Consider the following 18,693-nt stretch of genomic DNA (forward strand, 5'->3'; position numbering starts at 1 on the left):
GCCTGTGCTCAGAAGAATGTAACCTCCACGGCAGGCATTCTTAACCCTGGAGTCTGCCATCCTTAGGATGTCCACGAGTGGCCCTCTGGGACATCTGGGGGAATCTGTTGACTGCCTGAAGTTGCTTGCGGACATTTGCATGTATGTGTACCTGAGCATTTTCCTGGGAAAGGAGGTGCCCAGCTTTTATCAGATGTTCAAAAGTTCTAGGACTTAAAAAGGGTTCAGAATCCCTGCTCTGGACGTCCAGATTCTGTAGGTCCATAGTTCCCAACATACAGGCCTAGGACCACCTGCACCAGAGTTACCTGGGATGTTTATTTATAGGCAGGTTCCTGGCCTCCAACCAGACCTGAGTCAGTCTTTCAGGGGTGGGGCCTGGGATGTTTTGTTTTGGGGATGTTGATTTTGATGCATAGCCAAATATGAGAACCACTTTTCTGAGTTCACGTGTCTGTAGCAAACAACTTAGAAATAAGGAATTGACATCAAAGTTGGGGGCGAGGGTCGCTGGTCCCTTGTGTCTGTGTCCCCTCCCTGGGAGAGAATCCCAGAGATAAGCTGCTTTGGTCAGGGCCGGGGGGGGGGGGGGGGTTGGTGTGTGTGGAGAGGGTTGAAATCCCATTGGGATGTGCCCCACCCCCATATATGGCACTAACTGAGCTAGAATGTCCAGGGGCAGGGCAGACAGCCCGCCAAGGACACAGGTCTCTTTGGTCTGAGAATCCTATGACTGAGTTAATCCCTCTATGATGTTCCACCCCAAATCCACGGCCTCCTGTCTCTTCTCAGACAGACCAGTCCCAGGATCCTGCCTGGACCCCACAAGGTCGATGTGTCTGCTCCTCCTCTCCTGGCCCGGGCCCTCTTGGCCACCTCTCTTGAAGACAACAGTAGAGGTTCTGGGGTGGAAGCATCCAGAAGGCCTCTTACCCCAACCTTCCCCACCTCCGCTTTATTCCTCCTCCAGCTTCTCCCGCACCTCTGCCGGCAGGCCCTCGTAAAGGGTGTCCTCCACCAGGAGCCCCGCTTTCTTGAGTCCCGCACAGTTGCCAAGCTCTTCTGGCAGGGCCTCCAAGCGGTTGCCCTTGAGCTCCAGGCGGCTGAGGGCTCTGAGGGCCCCCACCTGGGGCGAGAGCTGGCTCAGGTGATTGTAGCCCAGGAGCAACGTCCGCAGCTTGCGGCAGAAGAAGAGCTCGTCGGGCAGGGCCTCCAGGGCATTGTAGGACAGAGCCAGGTGCTGCAGGTTCTGGAGGAGGCCCAGCTCGGGTGGCAGGGAGCGGAGCCCGTTGTGGGAGATGTCCAGCAGGCGGAGGCCGGAGCACATGCCCAGCTGGCTGGGCAGGGTCTCCAGCTTGTTGTGGCTGAGGTAGAGCTGCTCAAGTCCCCGGAGCTTCCGCACGTGCTCGGGGACGTAGGCGATCTGGTTGTGCCACAGCCTGAGCGTGACCAGCTTGCGACAGTGCTGGAAGCTGAGGATCTCCTCAATGGACCGCAAGTGGTTGTCCTTGAGGTCGAGTTCCTGCAGCGTGCCCAGGCTGAAGATGGCATGGGGGATGCGCTCCAGCCCGCAGGCCACCAGCTCGAGCTCCCGCAGCGCCGCCAGCTTCTTGAGGCTGTTAAGGGCCAGCAGGCGGGCCCCATCGTTGTGCAGACTGAGCCGCTGCAGATGCCCGGCCACGTCAGTCACGCTGGCTGGCACCTTGCTGGCATTGCTCCGCAGAGACAGCACCTTGAGCTGCTTCAGCTCCCGGAGGCTCTCGAGGGTCGCCGCCCGAGCCAGCTCTGGGGGGAAGAGCCCCTCCAGGTGCAGCTCCTCCAGGCCCCGCAGCCCGAACACCCACAGGGGCACCTCGCGGAGCTCCTCACACTTGACGCGGATGACCTTCAGGCGGTCCCGCAGAAAGATCTGCAGGGAGAAGGGCAGCCTGGCGGGTGAGTGGAGCAGGCTGAGCTCCTGCAGGTTCACCAGCTGTGAGAGGCCTGGGGGGAAAGTGATATCACAGATGGCCTCCAGCCGGAGCGCCTCCACCTCGCTGAGCTCGAAGACGGTGTCGGGCAGCCCCGGGAGCATGCAGAGGGTCAGCTCGAGCTGGCCCCGGGCGTTGCGCTGCAGCTTCTGCCGCAGCTTCTCAGGCGTCCACTCGTGGTTCAGGTTGAGCTGCTTCAGGCGGCTCTCACTGACTTCAGAGAGGAAGACGGCGAAGCGCTTGGAGTAGAGCGAGTCATACTGGTCGATGAGGTGTAGCATGAAAGCGAAGTCATTCTTGACGTCCGGTATGTCACCCATGCCGGTCTCCTCCCGCACTGAACGGAAGGAGTACTCCTTGAGAGGCCGATGGAAGAGCCAGTAGAGGGTGTAAAGACAGGTTAGCCCGTAGACGCACACAAAGGAGATGTAGCAGAAAGCCAGCTTGGAGAAGAGGTGGGCCTTGGTGTGATTGCAGCAGAAGCTGGCGTAGCCTGTGACCTCCGAGGTCTCTACCCTGCAGGCCACCAGGAAACTGATGTTCTCCACGTAGACCAGGTTGTAGACCAGGATGGCAAAGAACTTGCAGACTTTGAGCACCGTTTGCCGGATGTACATGGTATACAAGATGTCTCCCTCCTCCACGTGCACGCGGAACTTCTTGACCTTCTCAAACAGGGCTTTGGCCTGTTCACCCTCCTTCTTATCCAATAGGGTGACGGCCGGTGGCTCAGTGACCACCTTCTCAGGCTCCACCAGCACCTTTTCCTTCTCACCCTCACTTGCTTTCCCTGGCCCTGCGGAGGCCTCCATGGTCGCTGTCGCCCGTCTCGCGGCGGCGCCCTTGTGGTTCTCCCCAGAGACCTCGGACAGGGCCCGCGTGGTCCACGGTGAGTCGAAACACTTGCCCAGAATGGAGGTGAAGTGCTCGATCTTAGAGCTGGTGCCAGGGAACTTGAACCAGAAGCTGGTGCAGACCATGAACATGAGCGTGTGAATGACGACCAGGTAGGGGAAGTACTTGGCATACCAGTGGAGGGCTGTCTCGTAGCAGAGCTGGTTAATGAAGCTATACTGCTGTAGGTCCAGGTTGTTCTTGAGGCCGCTGACCTCCCGGAGGCCCCGCATCTCCTCGGACACCCCCCGTGGCAGCAGTTGCTGGCATGGGGGCTCAGATAAATTCTCCCGGAGTTCGTGACTGGGCAGACAGATGATCTTGTCCTGGGTCACCTGGGAATGAGGGTGGGGGAAGAGGGTCAAGGAGCTGGCTCGGCCTGCATAGTTGGGGGGGGGGGGGGGGGGGGGGGGGGGGGGGGGAGAGGCGGGCTGAAGGTGGGAGGAGGGCCCAGCCCCTGACTGTCCTGAGCTGGCTGTGGTTTTGGAAGAATCGCTAAGCCTCTGAAAGCACCTCAGTCTTTGAAAAAAGGAGTTAGCTTGAATGGGATCCTCCCGCTCTCCCCCCCTCCCTGCCCCCGCAAAAGATACTGAAGTCCTAATTCTTAATACCTATGAATAGATAGTCTTTGCAGAGCAGACGTGATCAAGTTAAGGTGAGGTCATTAAGGTGGGCCCTAATTCAGTATGACTGTGTCCTTTGGACATAGACACACACGCACACTGAGGAAAGATGAGCGAACGTCATCTATAAACCAAGGAATGCCTGAGGCCACCGGGGAGCCGGGAAGGAGAAAGGCATGGAACCAACGCTCCCTCACAGCCCGCGGAAGGAAACAACCCTGTCAACACTTTGATTTCACGCTTCCGGGCTCCAGAATTGCGGGACAGTCAGCAGGAAGACTTCCGGAATCCCCGGCCTCGCCCCACCAGGCCCCGCCCGCAGCGGCCCCGCCCCTGCGCCCTCGCCTCCAGGCCCCGCCCCCTACGCCCAGGCCGCGCTACGCCCAGGCCCCGCTCCAGCCTTGCGCCTTACCTGCAGGGTGCAGCCAAAGACCCCGATCATGAGCATAGCCACGGTGAGGTACTCCGCCAGCACGTCCCACCAGGGTTTGAGCACCTTGAAGGCGGGCTGCTGTTCCGTGAACTGCTTGAACTCGGCCACCGGAATCATCTTTCCTGCGGGAGATGGGGAGGCAGGGGTTGCAGAGACCCTCAAGAGGGGGCGCCTGGTCGTGGGCCCCCAGCGAGCCAGACACGTGCCTCTGCTCCCAATTTGTGCTCTTGCCTGCCCAAATCTGGCAGAGCGCACGAGCTGTGTGCCCCCTTCCCCTCTCTCCCAGACCTCGCCTCCTTCCTGAAGCCAAGCTACTACCGTTCTCCCCACTTCTGCTCCCCGGGATCCCTGCCCCCATCTGACGCTGCTGGCCCTTTCGGAGGACGGGCAGTCCACAGGGCCGCCGTCCCCCAGCTAGCCCGTGTGGCCCTCTCCCAGAACCCAGCCACCGCCCACCCTTGATGTCAAGCCCGAAACGCTCGCTCTGCTGCTCTGACTCCAGACACCTGGTGTCCGGGCGGCTGGCCCCGGCTCTCTCTGCCACTGGGCCGGAGAGCCGCTGAGGCAGGCTCGGGACTTCCGGGGTGTGGGCCCCCCACCCCCTTCAGGGGCGCTCCAGGCACCACCTCCAACCTCCAACCGGAAAAGCCGGCTGGAGCCTGGCTCTGGTTACAGGGCCCCAGGGGCAGGGAGTGGCAAAACCGAAGGCTGGTCAGTTAGGGGGCGGGAGGACTAGGACACCTGGGTGTCTAGAGGGGCTGGTGCCCAGAATCTGGGGCAGAAAACAGAAACCTGGGTAGGGGGATGTCAGGATGGCCGAAGGGCAGAGGATTGGGAAATGGAAAACACAGGGAGCAGCCGAAGTGACACCTACGACCCGGCTGGGGCTGGGCGGCCAGCCCACTCTGTCCCTGGGTTTCATTTTAGACCAAGGTATCATTATTTCAGATACGGACGGCCAGGAGCAAGTCCCATGGGGGCGTGTGCCACGAGCTGGGACATGACCCTCCCAGGCAGGCAGCTGGGGAGGCTCCCTCCTCCACTCCCTGAGGCTGGACGGAAGGAAAGGGAGGCAGCAAGGCCCCCACTGCTTCCAAGGGGGCTCCTAGGCTCGACTGCCCCTCCCAGCATCCGTGCTCCTCTACCCTGCCAGTTTTCCCACGTGGGGTTCCTGGAGGCTGGGCAAGGGAGGGAGGCATCTGGGCCATCAGCTAGTCCCCCATCCTTCCTTCCACCCATTGCCTAGGGGGAACTTGGCCCTGGACCACACCTCAGCCAATTACTCAACACTTCCCTCCCTCCCTTTTTTGGTCCCCAGGTGCATGAGGCCTTGGGTTGACTCCTGGGTGGGGATGGGGTGGATGTGGGCAGGGATACAGGATGCGGGCTCTGCCCACCAGGCTGAGGGTGGGGCAGTCCACCACACCTTCTAATCCCATCAGAGGCCCTCACTTTGGGACGGCAAGGGCAGGGCCCCCTGACTCAGGCCCTGACTCACCCAGAATCAGGCGCAGGCAGGGGATGCTCAGACAGAACCGAGGCTCCCTCCCACAATGCCCCATCCTTCACTCTCAGTGTGAGTGTAGAGAGAAAGAAAAGCTGAGTGTATCAGTCCAGTCACCGGGGAATCTTAGAGAAACATATGCAGGGCGGCTCAACAGCACCCAGGGGCCCAATGTACACTGGCCATCCAAGGGGACACCTGGGGGCATTCTGAGTGTGCATCTGGATGAACACACTGAGCTGAGGGGGAGACCCAGGACGAGTTCCAGCCAGCCACTGTTCTCCCTGCCCTGGGGACCTGTCCCTCTGAGGGACCCCACTCTGCTGTTTAACCTAAGAAGAGTACTTCTGGGGGCTGTGACAGAAATAGACGGGCAGGGACCAACTTCCTGGCTGCGTCCATCTCACACTGCTGGGAGCAGGGACCAACTTCCTGGCTGCATCCATCTCACACTGCTGGGAGCTCCAGCACCCCCCCACGCCAGGACTACAATCAAAGGCAAGAAGGCAGAGACACCCAGGGTCCCCAGGGGAAGGCCCCGTGGCTCCCACGGAACAAGGTATATACACAACACAAATCCGAGGCAGACACGGGGGTTATCATTATCTGTCTCCATGACTCAAACGGGATGGTCTGAACCTGCCATTAAGCTTCCACAGACACAAGACTGGCCCCCCTTTGTCTGAGCAGGGCTGGTGGGAGGGCCCTGGGGCAGAGGGCTTGAGCTAGGGGGAGTCCAGAGGAAAACAACCACAGGGCCACATGCAGCTTATGGCCACCAGATGCTTCCAGGACCTCCTTTTATCCCAACTCTGGGGGGGGGGGGGGGGAGTTGCTGCAACCCTCATTTTCCAGACTCACGGGGAGGGAAATAGCCAGCTCGAGGTTTCACAGCTACAAGTGGTATTTAAGGCGTAACCCCCAAGTCTCGTCTGGCTGGTGGCTCCCCCTGTATTGTGGTGAGTGAGAACCTCTTGCTGAGATGCAGCATCTTCGCCAAAAGAACCTCGGAGGGGAGCTCTGGCAGAGAACAGATGGGCGGACGCTACTCTGCAGGCCAGGTTGGGGGCCCCTGGTCCACCTAAAGACCAGGTACTGCCCCCTGCCCAGCCTGAGCTCCACCCATCCCTACCTCACCCGTGCTTCTCCTCTCTCAGGCCCTCCCCTGAGCTCCCAGCTGGCCTCCCAAAACAGGGAGTGGTGGGTGCTCCTGGGCCAGCCCCCTCCTCACCCACAGCCCATGCTAACGGGCAAGGAAGACACAGTGATAGCTGTCAGCCCTGAAACAGGCTTTGGAGCACACAGGTCCGATCTTTGACTTACACAAGAGAGAAACTAAGAAAAAAAGTTCGAGAAACTGAGGTCAGGGGTGGGGGTGGGGGGTGGCCCCTTAGTAGCAGATCTTGGGCCAGGCCCCGGCTCGGGGACTCCCAACCTAGTACTTTTCTGAGCTGCCCTGCCAGGACTCGGGAGCGAAGGGGGTCTTGAGGTTTAATAGTCCCAGAGGGGGCAACCTGGTAAGGCCCCCAAGGGGTATGGTTCTGGGGCATTGAGGGGTTCGCAGAGGTGAGTTGTCGCTGTTGTCCCCCCAGACAAGGAAAGGGGAATGGGGTCAAGATCGCCCCCCCGGGGGGTCTCCCCCATCCTGCTGATCTTCGTTCCGTCCTTGGCCAGGCCCGCCCGCTCGCGCACAGGCGCCCTTGGGCTGGCCACGGCCGAGTCTCTCGCTGCCCCCACCCCCTCCCCAGCTCCGGGTGCGCCCCGGCGGGCCGCGGGCTCGGCTACAGTGCCAGCGTCACCTGGGGCGGTCCTCACGTGGGCCAGACCCCTGCCCCACCACCCCGTCCCCAGCGACAGAGAGCCACCTACTCACCGCTCCGGCTGGGACGCTGGGCCCAACTCCTGGGTCCCTGGGAGCGGAGCGGCCGGGACTCCCGCAGAGTTCCCGGGCCAGCCTGGGTGAGTCAGGGCGGGCGGGCGGGACAGGAGCCCGGGAGCCGCCCCGCCCGCCCGCCCAGGGGACGTCCCGGCCCCGCCTCCCTTTGGGCCCTCCCAGGTCGCCCCCAACTCCCGGCGCCGAGGGATTGCGGGAGGAGTCTACCTCGGCTCTCCCCCGAGGTGGGTGAGGGGCGGGCCGGAGGAGCAGGGGTCTTCGAACTTTGGGTCAGGCTGCAGTCGGGGAGACCGAGGGGGCCCGGAGGCACTGCGCTCCCGAAACCAGCCTCTGGGCCTCCTTCCAGGATCCAGGCTGTAGAGACCCTGTCAGGAACAGGTGAAGAGCCTCCTCCTCCCCCACCCCCACCCCCAGGTGCGGCCACCTGGCCTTCAGGCACAACCAAGGAACCAGTGAACAGAGTCCGGGGAAGGGAAGGGGGCTTCCCTTTTCCTGCTCTGAGCACCCAGCCAAGGGAAGCTGAGCAGAGTGGGGGTGCTTATCTGTGTGACCCTGCCCAGGCTTGAGACCTGCTCTGGACTTCTGGGGGAGGGATAGGAGTAAGCTGCTCTTAGGTCTGGGGTAGGGTGGGGGGTGCGGTGGGGGGAAGCACAGGGGCCAGAGGGCTCTCTGGGATCCGGGGCTGGAGTCCAGTCTGGGAGGTTCACTTCTAGAAAGGATGACTACCTCCCCACCCCCACTCATTCCTCCTCAGCCAAGGAGGCCTGAGCTGGGTCTTAGACTAGCAAAGCACCCAGGTCAGCCTGGAGGCGTCTGATGAACCTTGATGGGTTCTGTCTGCAAACCTCGAGGGAGAGGGGACCTGGACGAAATGGGAGAACGAGACCCCTCCCCTGTGGGAAAAAGAAGCCCATGAGTTCACTAGACTCGAGTTCACTAGACAGCCAGAGACCTGAGACTCCAAACCTTGAGGATGGGACCTCCCCTCAGCTTAGGTTCCTGTGTGAAGCCTTGTGATGGGCATGACCCTTGGAGACGTGACATCTCCGAAGTGTCTGTGGGCTCCACCACAGGCAGCCCCAAGACAGACCTTCATTGTGAGGGTAAGATAAGCAAGGCCCCCTTCTCTCTCAGAGCTTCTGCCCGAGTGGGGGCAGCCAACACAGAGGTAAGCATGCAAACATGCCAGGGAACGAGATCTCCATCTGTGACAAGTGCTGTGCACGTAACTACGCTGGGTGAGGTGGGTAATGAAGGCCAAGGCCACTTTGGGCCATCTGAGATGGAGTCATTGCTCCCTCTCCTTCACCCCCTTCCCGCCCCTGGAGAAGCTCCTTTGGATCCATGCCCTGGGGATGGGGGGGGATGGTTTACAGCTTTATGCTGGAGTGAGCATCCTTTAAAAAAAATAAAAAAGATTTTTTTTAATAAAGATTTTATTTATTTATTCATGAGAGAGAGAGAAGCAGAGGGAGAAGCAGGCTCCCCACTGAGCAGGGAGCCCGACGTGGGACTCGATCCCAGGACCCTGGGATCATGACCTGAGCCGAAGGCAGACGCTTAACCATCTGAGCCACCCAGGCACCCCAAAATAAAAAACATTTTATTTTATTTGAGAGAGAGAGAGAGCGCACACAAGTGGGGGGAGGGGCAGAGGGAGAGGGAGAAGCAGACTCCCCACTGAGCAGGGAGCCCGATGTGGGACTCGATCCCAGGACCCCGGGATCATGACCTGAGCTGAAGGCAGACCCCCAACCGACTGAGCCACCCAGGCGCCCCTGGAGTGAGCATCCTGATACACATCGCTTTGCACACTTACATGAATCTCTGAGGTCACTGGGATGGAAGCCCCATGACCCCAGGCACATGTCCCTCCTGCTCCCCACTGTGTCCCCAACACTTCAGTGGTGCCTGGCACACCATGGGCATTCAGTAAATGATGGTTGGGTGGATGACTGAGGTGTTGTCTTAGTTCACACCCCTCTAGCGCAGACCCTGAGACAAGGAATTGGATCCCAGTGGTCTACCTGGAAGGTGATCCCAGGAAGCACTGAGTGGGGCAACGGGGAGGGGAGACCGGGAAAGGAAGGAGGCCAGTAAGCATGAACGAGGGTACGTGAATGAGGGTAAATGAACAGGTTCACGGGCAGCTAGGGCTCTATTCCGCTGGGGAGCTCTGGGAGATGCTGGAGGACACACCTCCACGTTGCCCCCACCCACTTGGCCGTTGTGGATCATGTTGCCATGAACATGAGTGTGCACTTACCGCTTGCTTTCTTTCTTTCTTTCTTTCTTTCTTTTTCTTTCTTTCTTTCTTTCTTTCTTTCTTTCTTTCTTTTTCTTTCTTTCTTTCTTTCTTTCTTTCTTTCTTTCTTTCTTTCTTTCTTTCTTTCTTTTTCTTTCCTTCCTTCCTCCCTCCCTCCCTTCCTTCTTTCCTTCCTTCCTTTCTGCCTTCAATTCTTTTGGGTGGGATTGTTGGATCATATGATACTTCTTTAATTGTTTAATTTTTCGAGGAACCGCCATACTGTTTTCCACAGAGGAAACCACCATACTGTTTTCCACATCCCATTTTGTATTCCTACCAACAGTGCACCTGCGTTCCAATTTCTTCACATCCTCACCAACACTCGTTATTTAATACCCAGCTTTTTAGGTTTTGTGAACGTGATGTAGTTATCTATTGCTGTGTAATTACCGGCAATCCTAGCCTCTTGAAGCCACTCGCATTTATTGTCTCCCACGATTTCGGAGGGTCAGGAATCTGAGAGTGGCTACAATGGGTGGTTCAACAGTCTCCCTCCCCACCAGCCCTGGCTACCACGGCTTTGCTTTTTGTCACTATAGATTAGCTTGCATTTTCTGGAATGTTATATAAATGGAATCAGGCAGTGCATGGTCTGTGTGTGTGTGTGTGTGTGTGTGTGTGTGTGGCTTCTTTTATTCAGGAGAATGTTTTTGAGATGTGTCCCTGTTTTGAGTGTCTTGGTAGTTTGTTGCTTTTTATTGCTGAGGAATATTCCACCGTAGGGTATACTTTGTTTTGTATAATCCCTGTTGTTGGAATGTTCTTAAAAGAGGGCAGAGTCCAGATCCCAATAAAGTGCAGGATGGGTTTAGAGTAGCCTTGGAGGGACCTAGCCCTAGAGAAGGTAGGAGGGGGGCACCTGGGTGGGTGGCTGTGACTCACTCAGAAGGGCCCTGCTGATGAGTGGGCGCGTGGGCAGGTGGGGGGACCAGGCTGCTGTTGTGCCAGAAGGGGCTCACACAGGTGACACTCGGGAAGACTTGGGGGGAGGAGGTGAGGCCTAGAATGATCCAATCTGGGGGGCAGTGTCCTGAGGAATGGTGAGGGAACACCTCTCCCAGGCTGGAGGGGGGCTTTCATTCAAAGGATGGCTACTGAAGAGTTCTGACCTTGCTCTCTTTCTTCCATTCCCTGACCCTCAGTTGTGGGCACAACTCCTGAGGTGAGAAGACCCAAAGTCCTGCTTCCAGCCACACCCTAGTTAAGTCTATCCCCCCACCCCCTTCCCTCCAGGACAGGTTCAGCCAGGTGCCAAATGCCACCCCTTCTTGTCCTGTGCATGGAAGTCCCCCGGTTCCAGACAAGGAATGAACAGCCCATGTGTGGACATGCAGACATGTGATGGGGAAAGGGTTGGGGCAGAGGGCGCTGGTTCTTTGGGACGGGGTAGGGAGTGGCTAAGTCTGAGAGAGGAGGTATCCGAGGCAGAAAGCACTGTGTGTGTGTGGGGGGGGGGGGCGGCAGAGAGGGTAGGTTGCCTAGCAATAAGTAGAGGTGCAGGAGGGCGCTTGGCATCAGTGGGCCAGTGCAGGGCAGCTGAGGATGGCCATCTCCTTCTTCACACTTCTGCCTCCTTCATGCCACTGTCCCTGGTCAAGGCTCTCCCCTGAGACCCCCTGCAGGAGTTGGTAAAGTCACCAAAATGACACCTCCACTCCCACCGGCTGTGCTGGGCAGCCTCGGACAGGATTGGCTCTGCTCCTTCATGCACCAGTTTCGACCCCTTCCACCCCATGCCCAATATTGTATCCCCCCCCCCCCCCCCCCCCCCCGCCCAAGCTGGGCTCTGTTGACTTGACTTCGCTTTTTCACGTGACACAGGAAGGTGTGGAAAGTGGGGGGTGCTCTGCCCTGCAAAAGGCTGGGTCACCTCTCACAGTCCTGTCTCCCCCTCCCCATCCTTCCTTTCTTCTTGTGTTCCCTAAATCCGAGTCTACCCCTCAATTTCCAGGGCTGCATCCTCTCCGTAGACCGCCCCCCCAAACAAGTAGGGGTTTTCTGGGGTCTGGGAAAAGTCTTGGGTATGAGAGGGGCGGAGGCTCCCGAGGATTCTGGGGGGCCGGGCCTCCGCGGTCGCGAAGGCGAGGACAGGGACCACGGATCCTGAGGGCCGGATTGGTTGAATGGGCACGAGGCCCGATGGTCCCGCCCCCTGGTTGCCAGGGCCCAGCCTATCCGCGTCCAGGCGGGCTTCGGTCGCCAGGTGGCTGGGCTGGGGGCCGGGGCAGGTGTGTGCGTTGGGAGGAAGGGGCTAGGCCCTGTCGGGACCCCCAAGGGATTCCCCCCGAAGCCCCTGCGGCTGGGAGTCTGGGGCCCTCTGGCTCAGCCGCGGAGAAGCTGCGCCTCCTTCCACCGCGCCTCTCCCCGCCGCCCCCGGCGCGCTCCCGCCCGCCGCCTCCCGGGTCTGGATCGAGCGCGCGCGCCCCCGTCTCCCCGTCCGCGGCCGAGGGGCGGGCCCGGCTCCCCGCGCCACCGCCCGCAGCCCCCTCCCCTCGCCGACCCGCCGCGCGCCGCAGCCCCCCGCGCTCCCGCCCGGCCCCACCCCAGGCGACCCAGCGTGGAGAGGCGGGCGGCCGGAGCCCGAGGTGAGCGCGGCGCGAGCAGGTGGAGCGGGCGGCGCGGACCGGGGCCCGGCTGGGGGAGGGGGACGGGCTCCGGACGCGGCTCTTTGTCTCCCCGAGCCCCATCGCCGGCCGCCGGGGCCGCTCCTCCTCCCGGCAGGTGCCCGCATCCTCGGGGAGGGCGCTGGGGGTGGGGGGGGTGGGGAGGGGACCCGGGCATGCGCTCCCGTCCCCCTCATCTGGAGCCTGGGGCGGCCCCCCGTCCCCGAGGCTGGTGGCCAGGGTCCCTGAAGGGGCGAGGGGTAGGGGCGTGGGTCTCGGGTCCTGAAAGGGAGCAGAGGCGGGTGGGCTGGGGCTGGCAGGGCCTTTCAGCTTTGGAGGAAGGCGGTGGGGGTGGGACTAGGGGACAACCCTGAGCAGCTGGGCGGGTGGGTTGGCGGGTGAGTGGGTGGGAGGGAAGTGGATCGAGGCCGAGGTTTGGGTGCCTATGGGTGGCAACGCTGGGGAAGGGGCAGCGAGGTGCCAGGACAGCGTTGCCGTGCAGGAGATGGGACGCTGATCCGTCTGTCTCCTCATCAGGTGCGGGATGGACAAGAGGGACAAGGGCAGGGCAGGGGCCGCCACGCGGACGACGGCTTCTCGCCCTCCCGGCCTTCCTACCCCCAGGCCCCCAGGGTCTCCTCGACCCCCTCCTCCAGTAACCAGCGCGGCCCTCCGCGTCCTGGGGGCAGCGGGAGCTGCTGGGCGAGGGCCCCTGGCCGAGCGAGCTGGGGGCATCCGGGCAGCCGCTCTCCCGGAGGCTGGTCCCCGGGTGGGACCAACGCAGAGCGCTGGGACAGGCCCCCGGAGTCCAGGTACCCCACCCTCTTTCCCCCATTCAGACCCCATCTTCCTGTCCCCCTTTCCTTCTGAGGCTCCAACCTCCCCTTCCTTCCTGGGGGCACCGCCTTGACTTGGCCTTCTCCCCGCAGCCTCCAGGCCCCCAGCTGCTGGGAGAGGGGAGCGGGCCCCTGCCAAGACCCCAGGCCCAGGCTCTATCACTAGCCCGGGACGTGCCAGCGGGACCACCAGGTAAAATGCCTCCCCAGTCCCTTTGGCAAGGGTTAGTGTCACTATCTGTAAACTTAATTTTACACATGAACTGGGGAGTGGAAGCATTTGCAGGTCACTGGGCGCATGTTGAGTGAAAGCCATTATTGGTCCGCAGAGAGGGCATAAATGGGAAAATGTAGACTTGGGAGAAACGAGGAGCTCTGTACTGAGGGCGGCCACTCCTGTTCCTAGGTTAGGCTCTCTTGCGCAGAAGGGGCTTCGGCCCCCAGCTGAGGAACCCGTGACCAGAGGAAAAGCCCCAGAAACCCCCAGAAGGAGCGCGCTGAGCGCCGGGGCACGGAGAGGTACGTGACCTGGGGAGGAGCGGGATTCCTGGGCTAGTGAAGGGGACCAGCCCTGAAGTATCTCTGACCCTCCAGCCTTCTGCTTTGTCCCCAGACTCTTCCGGGCCGTCCCCAGGCGCCCCTTCCCCAGCCACCTCCCGTCGGTCCCGGGCTGCAGGCGCTGAAGTCGGTATCCCTCGGGCGGCTCCGAGTGCCCGGCCGCGGCCTCCTACCGAGGCCCCCAGGAAATCCGTGAGCAGTGCCCCGCAGCATGGTACCGCAGAGCCGAGCCCCGCCGCCAGGAGGCGACCCAGCGCTGGTGGAGGCCTCCAGAAGCCAGCCTCGCGCCCCTTGGGCTCCAGCGCCACTCCTCTGTCCTCCCCCTCCCGCCCCGGGGCCTCGCCGGGTGGAACACCTCGGGCTCTGGGGCATCCCTCGCAGCCCAAGTCGAAAGGGCTGCAGGCTCTGCGCACCCCCCAGTCCACACCCCCAAGGAAGGGCGCAACCCCCGTGCTGGGTCTTTCTCCTCCTTTAGCCACGCCCTCTCAGCCGGGTTCGACGGCACCGCTGGCACCGCCTCCGCATATCACAGGCACTCCTCTGCCTGACACGCTCCCTCCCTCTCCACCGACCACGCCCCCTTCCCAGTCCGCAACCGGCCCTTTGGCCACACCCCTTCCACTAGCCCCTCCTCCCTCTGCTCCACTCCCTCAGCAGACCCTCCCCTCTCCGCCGGCTACTCCCCCTTTGCAAGCCCCACCCACACACCCGGGTACCTCCTTCTTGGAGGCATCCACTTCTCCCACAACCACTTTTCTGGCTTCATTCGCTCCATCATTGTCACCCCCTCTGCAGATTATGCCCCCAACCCAGGCTTCTCCAGCTTTGCCCCCTCTTCTGACTCCCCACTCTCCCGTGGCCACACCTCCTTTGTCGGCTCCTGGACCACCAGCCACGGCCCCTCTACCAGCCAAGGCCCCTCTACAAGCCTCTCTTACTCAAGCTACATCTCTGCTGAACCCGCCCTCTCCCCAAGCCACACCCCCTCTGCAGGACCTTTCCACTTTGACTACTACCCCTCCACTGGCCAGTGCTTCCCTATCTCCTCCCCCTCTTCAGGCCACGCCCTACACAGGGACCACGCCTCCCACGCAGGACACATCTCTGGCCACATACCCTCCGCAAGTCTCCCCCTGTCCTCTGACCACCCTCTCTCTGCAGGGTCCTCCTCTGTGCTCTCCACATCCCTTGGCCTCACCATCTCTGCAGGCTGCACCCTCTCTCCTGGCCAGGCCCCCTCCACAGACCCCACCTCCTCTGGCCACACCCCCTCCACAGGCCGCTCCCTCTCCGACCCGGCTCCCTATACAGGCCCCACCTTCTCTGGCCTCACCGCCTCTGCAGGCCCCACCCTCTCCCCTAACCATGCCTCCTCAACAAACTCCAGTGTACCTGGCCACACCCCCTCCACAGGCCATTCCCTCTCAGAGCGTGCTCCCTGTTCAGGCCCCACCACCTCTGCAAGCCCCACTCTCTCCTCCGGTTTCACCCCCTCTGCATGACTCTTGCTCTCCCTTGGCCATGCCCCCTCCCCAGGCTCCACCTTCCCTGGCTTTGCCTCCTCTTCAGGCTCCTCCCTCTCCCCCTGCCTCACCCCCTCCGCAGGCCCCTCCCTCTCCCCTGGCTCCACCCTCTCCGCGGGCCCCTCCCTCTCCCCTGGCCCCACCCTCTCCGCGGGCCCCTCCCTCTCCGCCGGCCACCTCCTCTCCGCAGGCTCCACCTTCCCTGGCCTTGCCTCCTCTGCAGACTTATACTCTCCCTTTGCAGGCCCCTCCCTCTCCCCTGGCCACGCCTCCTCAGGCTCCACCTTCCCTGGCGTTGCCTCCTCTGCAGGCCTCCACTCTCCCTTTGCGGGCCCCTCCCTCTCCTCTGGCCACGCCCCCTCATCAGGCTCCACCTTCCCTGACCTTGCCCCCTCTGCACGTCCCTCCCTCTCCCCCGGACTCACCCCCTCTGCAGGCCCCACGCCGCCCCCCGACCCCAGGTCCGGATGCCCCGATCCCGGGCCCACGGCTGACCCTAGCGCTGGCCCCGGCTCCGCCGCCACCGCCCTCGCGCAGCCCGTCCAGTACGCTGAGCGGCCCGGACCTGGCGGGCCACAGCAGCAGCGCCACCAGCACGCCGGAAGAGCTGCGCGGCTACGACAGTGGGCCCGAGGGCGGCGCCGCGGCCTCCCCGCCCGCCGACGCGGAGCTCGCCGCCTGCCACCCGGCCTCCTGGAGCCGAGGTCCCGCCCCACCGCTGGCGGTACGCAGCACCGCAGGTGAGCGGCCCCTGGACCCCGCCGAGCTGTGGGAGGGGCGAGGTCGGGAGGTGGTCGGGGGGCGGGGTGGGAGGCGAGGCTTCCCAGCTCGCGGACAGGGCAGTTGGGTCTGGGGCGGAACGGAGGGAAGGGGCGGGGCCTTGTGGCGGGAGCCGCGCTTCCCGCTCCTTAGGCCCGGCCTGGCGTCCCACCCCGCAGGAGCGTCCCTGCCTTGGCCTCCTGCTGCCGGGTCGGGCTCGGCTGACGGCCTATGCACCATCTACGAGGCTGAGGGGCCCGAGTCGTCGAGCCCCGCCCCAGGCGCGCTGGATCCGGGCCCCGGCCCCGGCGCGGGTAGTGGGAAGGTGGTAGCTGGAGCAGGGGCGGCGGCGGCCTCGCGTGGCGCGAAGCCGGCGCGCCTGGGCGAGCTGCCGCTGGGGGCGCTGCAGGCGAGCGTCGTGCAGCACCTGCTGAGCCGGACGCTGCTGCTCGCTGCGGCCGAGGGTGCTGCGGGCGGCGGCGGCGGCGGCCCAGGGGGCGCGGGAGCTGGTGGCGTCGCGGGGGGCGCCCGGACTGCGCTCAGCGACGCCGAACTGGGCCGCTGGGCTGAACTGTTGTCTCCCCTCGACGAGTCGCGCGCCAGCATCACCTCGGTCACCAGCTTCTCCCCGGACGACGTGGCTTCCCCGCAGGGTGACTGGACGGTGGTGGAGGTGGAGACCTTCCACTGAGCCAGACCCTTAGCCCCGCCCACGACACCCCTTCCCTGCTTTAGGACCCGCCCCTCCGGTTACGCCTCTCTGTCTTAGACTGCCCGCCTGCCCTCCTCCGGGAGTCTGGCTCCCGGTGGATTGGACATAGCCCCCGGAGGCCTAGATTTGGGGCCAGGCTCGCGACCCACCCACGCCTCTGGCCAAGGTCTTTCCCCTCGAGTTGCGCTCCCGCTCCCCTCGAGCCCCGCCCCCTCCCTGGCCTAGGCCCCACCCCATGTCCTGAGTATTGTCTACCATGTGCTGCCCGAGTTTGCAATAAAGCCGGGGACACTGCAGCCTGTGCGCCTTCGCGGTCGCCGAGGGGGTCCACCGCGGGGCGACGAGAGGGGCTGGGCCAGCGGGTGCTGGCGGCTGTGCACGAGCGGGTGGTAGCTCTGGCTGAAGGCCTCTCGCACACAGCGCAGCGGTGCCTTTTCTCTACTAAGGATAACGGGCGCGTGAGGCGGGGCTCGGGTGGGACCTGGGGCTTCTGGGTCCCCGCGGTCCAGCGCGGCGCCCCCACGCACGTGCGTGAACCTGGGCTTTTCCCTGTGTGACTTATGGTGGAAATGCTAGGTGGAGGAGCGGCCCAGTGATACTGCACGATCGAGTGGATGAGCTGATGCGTGCCTGGCGTGGCTGAACGACCGAAACTCTTCCTACACTCCCCTAAGGGAGCCGGCATGTCTTGCAGGGAGGGGGAAAGACATGTGGGAAGGGCTCTTTCAGGTCCGGGCGAGGGCAGGGCGTCCCTTCCTGAGGCCCCCTTCTCACAGTGCACGTCCCCCTTTCCTGGCACGCCCCGGGAGTGCCAAAGGGAGGGAAGCGTCGCCTAGACCTGAGGGCGATCTTGGCTCTCTTCCTGCGTCCTCCCAACTGAACGCAACCCAACCCAGGGCGCACTGCGCTCACTGAGGAGGCTCCAGTGCAGAAGGTGGGTCTGCAGCTGGGCCCAGGGCTCCTCAAGAAGACCTGGTGTAGTGTACAGGGCCCTCCTGGGTCAGGCCCCGCCTAAGGATTCCTTGTCCCGGGGAGCCGACTGTGCCGAGAGGGTTCTGCGGGGGAAGGAGCAGCCTCTCCCCAAGGTTGTGCCTCCCAACCCATGGGCCTCACCTTTCTGTCCATCTCAGGATGCCCTCCTCGAGCCCCTCGAGCCAGGCGTCCTTGCCTGTGCCCACAGCAAGTGTCCTCAACAAAGCCAATCTCTCTTCAGGAGAATTCCTTGTCCTTCCTCTCTCAGCTGAGTCACCCTGACCCTGGACCCCTCTAGCCACACCCAGGCCCTTCTTCCCAAGTATCACTGCCAAAAATGCAGCCCCTGGGCCTTTTCTCCCTGAGGGTCTCCTGCTTTATAGCAAGTATGACGGAGGCCTTGTGGGGACCACAAACAGGGCAGGTAGAAGGACAGAGCGGGACCGTGTTGGACCCTCAGCCCAGTCTCTGCCCCTAGACCCAGTCCCTGTAGTCCACCCTGTAGCCACACTCCTGTCAGACACAGATCACCAAGTCCTGCCTGTCCTCACCCCTGATGTCAGCCTGGAGTCCTAGGAGAAAATCACCCTTCTCCCAGTGGGACAGTGCACCTCCACTCCTGGGGGCCAATGTATATGGGGGGTGGACAAGCATGCTCCCTCACTCAAGCTCTGAGTTCAGTGGCAAATCACAGAGATTCCCTTTCTAGCTGGGCCCTGCAAGGACCCAGGTGTCCTTGTTTCCAGATGCTGGGGGTTAATCTTGGCATGCTGGGCAGCCAGGGCATCAAGACCAGCCGCTAAGATGGAGCAGGGCAGAACCTCGGACATTTCCCCTGGGGCCCTGCCCTATCCTGGGGAGCCAGCTGGGGTAGAATTACCCTGTGGGAGCAGGAGAGACAGCAACTGTTGGGGGTCTCAACGTTAAATCTGTATGATGGGAATGGTGTGGGGACACACACCATTGTTGGGTGCTGGGTCAATGCGTGGGACTTGGCTGTCCTGGTGCACAAGCAGTGTCATGCCTTGCTGCCTGGCAAGTATCAGGCCACTGGGTGGGGGCACTTCGGGTGCAGAGGGCAGGGCCTGCTTGGCATCTGCCTGG

At 62.4% G+C, this 18,693-nt stretch overlaps 2 protein-coding genes across 4 annotated transcripts; one reads left to right on the top strand and one right to left on the bottom strand.

Moving 5' to 3' along the window:
- Window positions 1-955: 955 nt before the first annotated feature.
- On the bottom strand, window positions 956-7,366 carry LRRC8E (leucine rich repeat containing 8 VRAC subunit E). The gene is made up of 3 exons (XM_032394449.1): window positions 7,298-7,366; window positions 3,900-4,042; window positions 956-3,199 (listed from the first exon to the last, which is right to left on the bottom strand). The coding sequence occupies exons 2-3, from the start codon at window positions 4,035-4,037 to the stop codon at window positions 956-958; spliced, it is 2,382 nt and encodes a 793-aa protein (XP_032250340.1). The 5' UTR covers window positions 4,038-4,042; window positions 7,298-7,366.
- A 4,754-nt stretch (window positions 7,367-12,120) lies between these two features.
- Window positions 12,121-16,896, top strand: PRR36 (proline rich 36). 3 transcript variants are annotated; one of them, XM_032394643.1, is made up of 6 exons: window positions 12,121-12,211; window positions 12,767-13,041; window positions 13,159-13,258; window positions 13,472-13,584; window positions 13,679-15,886; window positions 16,085-16,896. In XM_032394643.1, exons 2-6 carry the CDS (start codon window positions 12,774-12,776, stop codon window positions 16,594-16,596), a joined length of 3,201 nt encoding a protein of 1,066 aa, XP_032250534.1. In that variant the 5' UTR covers window positions 12,121-12,211; window positions 12,767-12,773; the 3' UTR covers window positions 16,597-16,896. The 3 variants fall into 3 exon arrangements, with proteins under 3 accessions (XP_032250534.1, XP_032250535.1, XP_032250536.1); XM_032394644.1 differs by lacking the exon at window positions 12,121-12,211 and adding an exon at window positions 12,285-12,347; XM_032394645.1 differs by lacking the exon at window positions 12,121-12,211 and adding an exon at window positions 12,401-12,489.
- The last annotated feature ends 1,797 nt before the right edge of the window (window positions 16,897-18,693 follow it).

The sequence above is a fragment of the Phoca vitulina genome, unplaced genomic scaffold (assembly GCF_004348235.1).
Source record: "Phoca vitulina isolate PV1807 unplaced genomic scaffold, GSC_HSeal_1.0 scaffold81, whole genome shotgun sequence".
In the NCBI taxonomy this organism is placed as follows: domain Eukaryota; kingdom Metazoa; phylum Chordata; class Mammalia; order Carnivora; family Phocidae; genus Phoca; species Phoca vitulina.

Bases quoted from the DNA above. Each gene is read 5' to 3' on its own strand.
- LRRC8E (XM_032394449.1), bottom strand. From the start codon at position 4,037: ATGATTCCGGTGGCCGAGTTCAAGCAGTTCACGGAACAGCAGCCCGCC. The intron at 3,200-3,899 runs GTAAGGCGCAAG...CCTCATTCCCAG, and splicing joins TCTTTGGCTGCACCCTGCAG to GTGACCCAGGACAAGATCAT.
- PRR36 (XM_032394643.1), top strand. From the start codon at position 12,774: ATGGACAAGAGGGACAAGGGCAGGGCAGGGGCCGCCACGCGGACGACG. The intron at 13,042-13,158 runs GTACCCCACCCT...TTCTCCCCGCAG, and splicing joins GACAGGCCCCCGGAGTCCAG to CCTCCAGGCCCCCAGCTGCT. The intron at 15,887-16,084 runs GTGAGCGGCCCC...CCCACCCCGCAG, and splicing joins GGCGGTACGCAGCACCGCAG to GAGCGTCCCTGCCTTGGCCT.